Source organism: Pseudoliparis swirei, chromosome 6 (assembly GCF_029220125.1).
Source record: "Pseudoliparis swirei isolate HS2019 ecotype Mariana Trench chromosome 6, NWPU_hadal_v1, whole genome shotgun sequence".
Lineage (NCBI taxonomy): Eukaryota > Metazoa > Chordata > Actinopteri > Perciformes > Liparidae > Pseudoliparis > Pseudoliparis swirei.
The window spans coordinates 23,733,633-23,739,792 of record NC_079393.1 but is presented as its reverse complement, the minus strand read 5'-3'; the positions used below and the strand labels follow the sequence as shown (position 1 = coordinate 23,739,792).

The following is a 6,160-nucleotide window of genomic DNA, read 5'->3' as shown; positions in this document are numbered from 1 at the left end:
ATGTATGAATGTTTTATCAAGTTACTGGGCAGAACAGATTCATAAACTGCTGTTGGACTCAGCGGTACGTTTGACAGCTAGCTAGGGCGTTAGCTAGGGAGTTAGTTAGCTAGCCTTCAAGAAAAACTCCAGCGTTCAGTTTTACTGAGATTGGGAGCTGATGTGGCAACGCGGCCCTCATTTACTCAACGTGAGTGCAGAATGGCTGATGTGAGAATCAAAACGTCATTATTAAAACACTGTAAATGGGAGCAAGTGTGTAATGAGCAGCTACTATGAAATAGCGGCTAACTAGATGCGCTAGCTGTGGTCAACCCTGAAAAAAAAGCGACATTCCTAAATGCTCAACCCCAAAACAGTGACTGCTACATGGAAAAACTCAACGCCGGGGTCCTTGCTACATGACAAACTCCACTTCACAGTGGCTCACAGCTACTTGATACATGAACGTTACATAATCCGATATCTTGAGCCAGCAACATTAGTAATCTCACACTGTAAAATGCACTGTTTGTTCAATTTTCACCGCAGTTGACGCCATTAATTTGCACTGTGTAAACATGTACTTACAAAAAGAGTTGAGGAATGTGAGGGTTGAAGAGGAGAGGGAGGGGGGGGGGGACACGCAGGGGAGAGGGGGGAAGGGTTTTCTTAGGGATGGAGGGGTGTAGTTCGAGAGGATGAGGGGAGTGTTCAGGAGTCGTGGCGTGTCGTTGAATCTCTTCATGCTCAGTCCCGGTTCACACTGCACCAGGCGGCTGCAAATGGAGAGAGAGAGGGACGGCAAGTTAGAGAGAGAGAGAGAGAGAGAGAGGGACGACAAGTTAGAGAGAGAGAGAGAGAGAGAGAGGGACGACAAGTTAGAGAGAGAGAGGGACGACAAGTTAGAGAGAGAGAGAGAGGGACGACAAGTTAGAGAGAGAGAGAGAGAGGGACGACAAGTTAGAGAGAGAGAGAGAGGGACGACAAGTTAGAGAGAGAGAGAGAGGGACGATAAGTTAGAGAGAGAGAGAGAGAGGACAAGTTAGAGAGAGAGAGAGAGAGCGACAAGTTAGAGAGAGAGAGAGAGAGGACGACAAGTTAGAGAGAGAGAGAGAGAGTTAGAGAGAGAGAGAGAGGGACGACAAGTTAGAGAGAGAGAGAGAGGACGACAAGTTAGAGAGAGAGAGAGAGGGACGACAAGTTAGAGAGAGAGAGAGAGAGAGGGACGACAAGTTAGAGAGAGAGAGAGAGAGAGAGGGACGACAAGTTAGAGAGAGAGAGAGAGAGGGACGACAAGTTAGAGAGAGAGAGAGGGACGACAAGTTAGAGAGAGAGAGAGAGGGACGACAAGTTAGAGAGAGAGAGAGAGAGAGAGAGGGACGACAAGTTAGAGAGAGAGAGAGAGGGACGATAAGTTAGAGAGAGAGAGGGACGACAAGTTAGAGAGAGAGAGAGGGACGATAAGTTAGAGAGAGAGAGAGAGGGACGATAAGTTAGAGAGAGAGAGAGGGACGACAAGTTAGAGAGAGAGAGAGAGAGGGACGACAAGTTAGAGAGAGAGAGAGAGGGACGACAAGTTAGAGAGAGAGAGAGAGGACGACAAGTTAGAGAGAGAGAGAGAGGGACGACAAGTTAGAGAGAGAGAGAGGGACGACAAGTTAGAGAGAGAGAGAGAGGGACGATAAGTTAGAGAGAGAGAGGGACGACAAGTTAGAGAGAGAGAGAGAGGGACGACAAGTTAGAGAGAGAGAGAGGGACGACAAGTTAGAGAGAGAGAGAGAGAGGGACGACAAGTTAGAGAGAGAGAGAGAGGGACGACAAGTTAGAGAGAGAGAGAGAGAGGGACGACAAGTTAGAGAGAGAGAGAGGGATGACAAGTGAGAGAGAGAGAGAGGGACAAGTTAGAGAGAGAGAGAGAGGGACGACAAGTTAGAGAGAGAGAGAGTGACGACAAGTTAGAGAGAGAGAGAGAGAGAGGGGGGGGACAAGTTAGAGAGAGAGAGAGGGACGACAAGTTAGAGAGAGAGAGAGAGGACGACAAGTTAGAGAGAGAGAGAGAGAGAGGGGGGGGACAAGTTAGAGAGAGAGAGGGACGACAAGTTAGAGAGAGAGAGGGACACTGTTCTCAGGATGAAGAGCAGAACGCGCTGCTCGGTTCTCTCTTTGATGTTCTCCGATTCGTCACAGAACTTCTCTTTCATTTTATTGTTTCACATTCAGTGAAATCTGTCATAGTTATACATTGAGTTCATGTATCAAGAGAAACGGATCCCCTGTGTTCAGCTTCTCATCTGTGTTCATCTTTATTCATACGGTTGGTATGAAACAACATGTTTATTTTAGAAGCCATCTTGGGCTCTGGTGACAATATTTCCTGATATTTTACAAAATAAACCTTTAATTAATTAAACCTCACACTTCTACGAATTTGATATGTATGAATTGCCGGATTCAGCCTGAATATTATTCACACCTTCAATGCAGTTATAGCAGAACCCACGGATAGTTCTCACCGTTTGTTCATGAGATTTATACGAAATAGTGTAGCGCTAACATAAATATTGAACGTTAAAAATAAAACCAAGCCACGTCTCATTCACAGCCGGTCGGTGTTTTCTAACTTGATGAGTTCTCTGAGTCCTTCGGCCCCTGAGGGTGAATTAGTTTTTCACTGCAACCGTAAAACGTTACAGTTTAATTATTGTTGTACTTAATTATTGTTGTGTGTGGAAATAAAAAAAGGAACCACAAATCCTCCGAGCTGGAGTGAGATGGACCACGCCGGCTCCTACGCTGAATACTACACTTACCCATAATGCAACTGGTAAATGTCCGTGTGGTTTGTTTTCAACTCAAATTCCCCCGTGAACTGACTGTTTATAAAAATCAAAATAAAATGTCGTTCCCGCTTGTGTTTGGACTCCACTCGCCTGGCACGGCGACGGAGGACATGGCCTCCGGCTGGCACAGCGTGTCCACCTTCACGTGCTGAAAGGCTTTGTTGGGGGCCGACTGGAGGTGCCTGGAATCAGAAAGGAGGGTGAGCGCGAACACACACACACACCTACACACACACACACACACACATATAGCTACCCGCACACGATGTATGAGTACGGGCGGACGACATGAAGCGCTCAGCGCAGCCGTCAGCCTTTACTGTAAGAGCTGAAATATTGATGGCGGCTGGATGCTGCGAGCGTCAGATCAGCAGGCGGCTACATCAGCAGCAGCACTTAATCATGACGGCCCGACGCAACGGGCGAACGGCTGAAGAGCGCTAATGAAACGAGGGCGGAGGAGTCTTCTTTCTTCCAAACGGGCGCACGGCAGTAATGGAAGCCAACCGAGTGCTCTCTTCGTTCGGCCCGTCGCCAATCAACGAGACACAATGAGCACGCTCAGCAAGAACGGGGGGGGGGGGGGGGGGGGGAAAGAAAAGGAAAACTTTCAAGCAGCCGGAATGCTGACGAGCAGCCAGAAACCAGACGGACGTCCGCGCTCCGTTTAATACTTTTAAGGCGCATTAGGGATGAAACATTGTTTTGGCGGAGGGACAACAGCGTCAACAGGTCCAGATGCATCATTCTGAGGCCGATTCATCCCATCATTGAGTGTCACGGTAAGAATGCTACTTCAACGTCTTTTGTTTTACATTTTTTTACAAGCTCGTTGCTCAAGAAATAAAAAAATAAAAAAAAAGCTCTCAACACTGGCATGTGTGACGGATATGAGTCGGGGCGTAGACGCGTGATGGATGAAGACTCACCTCTTCCACTCCTCTTCTCCATCCCAGAACTCGTAGACGACAAAGGAGAGACCGTCCGGCAGGCGCACGGCTGTCACACTGGAGCGGGGGAGGGGGGGGGGGCAGAGGAGAATGGCAATCAGGGGATATTAAGCGGTGTGAAAGGCGACGCGCGCGAGGAAGCGAGGGATGTGACGGAACGGTAAGTGGATATCGAGGAGGGTGGGCGGGGGAGGAGAGGCGCAGGTATGCACAGCATCGGGAAGTATGCGGCATCGCAGGAAGAGAAAGATGGAGGACGGTCAGGATGTGAGGACTCGTAAGTCATGCTCATTGAAGACATATTATTGAAGTTAAAACGTACACGCAATAATAAATTGGATTTCAGGGGGAAAAGCACTTTTAAAAATAATCAAAAAAGTCAGTTGGAAGCTGGTCAGCGCCGTCCTCTTCATGGCTCGTGTTACTGACTTTTAATGGTTTTTATTACTTATTGTAATAGTATGTATTACTTATTTTTAATGTGCTGTACTGTAGCTTCACATTGTGTGTATTTTGTTTTCCTTTGACCACATATAGATTAGATTAGATAATCCTTTATTAGTCCCACAGTGACTTTCATGATCACATTAGAGCATTAATAAAAAATTAAAATAAATCAATAAATATAATACAATAAATAAATATAATCAAATAATAAATAATAAATATTAACACAATATACTGTTGTAGTGTGTCTTATCCTGCATTGTTTGTTATTTCTTTATGTTTATTATGGTCTGTCAAGGGACTACAGATGTAAATGAGCTGTAGCTTGAGTCTGGTGCAGGGCATCAAATGGGGACATTTATGTACGGCCCCTTTAAAATAAAGATAATAATAATAATAAAGATGGTGAATTGTTTCCTCGCCGTGCGCACTATAGATGCCACGGCACATAACACAACGACTATAATAAACTGATGTGTGAGCGGCGGGGGGGGGGGGGGGGGGATGTATTCCGGTCAGTCAATGAGGCCCTTAGAGGACGCCTAATGAACGAGGGCCCCGGGTCGCAGGACTTAAATAAAAAAATAAAAAAAAAAAATAAAAAAAAAAAAAATTTAATAATAAAAAAATAAAAAAAATAAATAAAATAAATAAATAAATAAATAAAAAAAATAAATGTATAAATAAATGTATAAAAAAATAAATAAATAAATAAATAAATAATAAATAAATAAAAAATAAAAATAAAATAAATAAAGAAATGAATCAATATTATATAAAACATAATTATATACATTCAAATATATTTTTTTTATATTATTTTTATTATATTTATTCTTATTTTATATTTATTATTTATATTTGTATTACATGTATGTGTCCGTGATATGTCCGTATTCAAATGAGTCACGACCCTCTGTGTCTGGCATGATTGGTCACAGGAGTGTGGCATTGGTGTGATGTGCCTCTGCTATACATGCCTGGCACATGATGCTCATGATGTTGAAGTCAGCTCGCACCTAGACAGCAGAAGTTAGAGTTACAGCTTTTTGACTTTGACTTCAGCCAAGTATCAATTCCAAGTACACTGTTTGGTCTGTTTGTTTCTTGTGGAGGGGTTGGGGAGTCCTCGAGGACGGTGGATGGCTTTCTGGTCTGTGGGCGTGACACTGTTCATGTTTCAACTGTTCTAATTGACTTCAAAATACAATTATTCACTGTACACTGAGAATGTAGTAGATGTGCTGCGGTTGTGGTGTACGTTACTCCGCCGCTTCTAGTACTTGTTCCCGTTCTTAAATTAATATATATATATATAAACGTAGCTTTCCATTCGGCCCCTGTGCAGCTGCAATATAATATGAAGTTATGAATCTCAGTCAATGAACGTCACGTTTTTTTATAATAATAATAATAAATAATGTGCTCTTTCCTCCCTCCAAAACCTAATTATATCTCATGTTTAGCCGCTCAGAGACGTCAGAGCCAGAGGAGCATTTCAAAAAGTCCTGCCTGCCGAGGATCAGGCTTCTCTCGGCGCTGACACAGCGAAGCTCACTGCTCCTGGTCGCAGGCAGGACCTCAAATCTGATGCCAAAGCATCCTTATTAGGCTGAAACGAATAAACCGAGATCAGATTGATTGATAACTAACTACTAAACTTCGACTGAAAACATCCTTAATTACATTCCGTGACTCAACAACAGTAGTAGTATAGTATGACAGACAAATATATGTTACGTCTTGTGTTGCTCCACAGTCCCAAGTGCTAGATTGTCTTACTCCTGTCTTGCTCCCTGATTGATCCAATTGTTTCCATGAATGAGGTCCCGCCCCCCATGCTCCTTTTGGACGACGGACAATCACAATATAATAATAAATAAATGACGTGGACACATAAAATATAAAAAAAATAAATGAAGAAGAAAAGAGAAATAAAAA

At 43.8% G+C, this 6,160-nt stretch overlaps 1 protein-coding gene across 1 annotated transcript in view; it reads right to left on the bottom strand.

Annotated features, from left to right (window-relative positions):
* Positions 1 to 576: 576 nt before the first annotated feature.
* necab2 (N-terminal EF-hand calcium binding protein 2) overlaps positions 577 to 6,160 on the bottom strand; it is a 122,028-nt gene continuing 116,444 nt past the window's right edge. The window contains exons 11-13 of the mRNA XM_056416976.1: positions 3,752 to 3,829; positions 2,913 to 3,004; positions 577 to 758 (exon numbers count right to left, since the gene is read on the bottom strand). Of these exons, the coding sequence (XP_056272951.1) occupies positions 730 to 758; positions 2,913 to 3,004; positions 3,752 to 3,829 (199 nt within the window). The 3' untranslated portion in view covers positions 577 to 729. The remainder of the gene's footprint in view (positions 759 to 2,912; positions 3,005 to 3,751; positions 3,830 to 6,160) is intronic.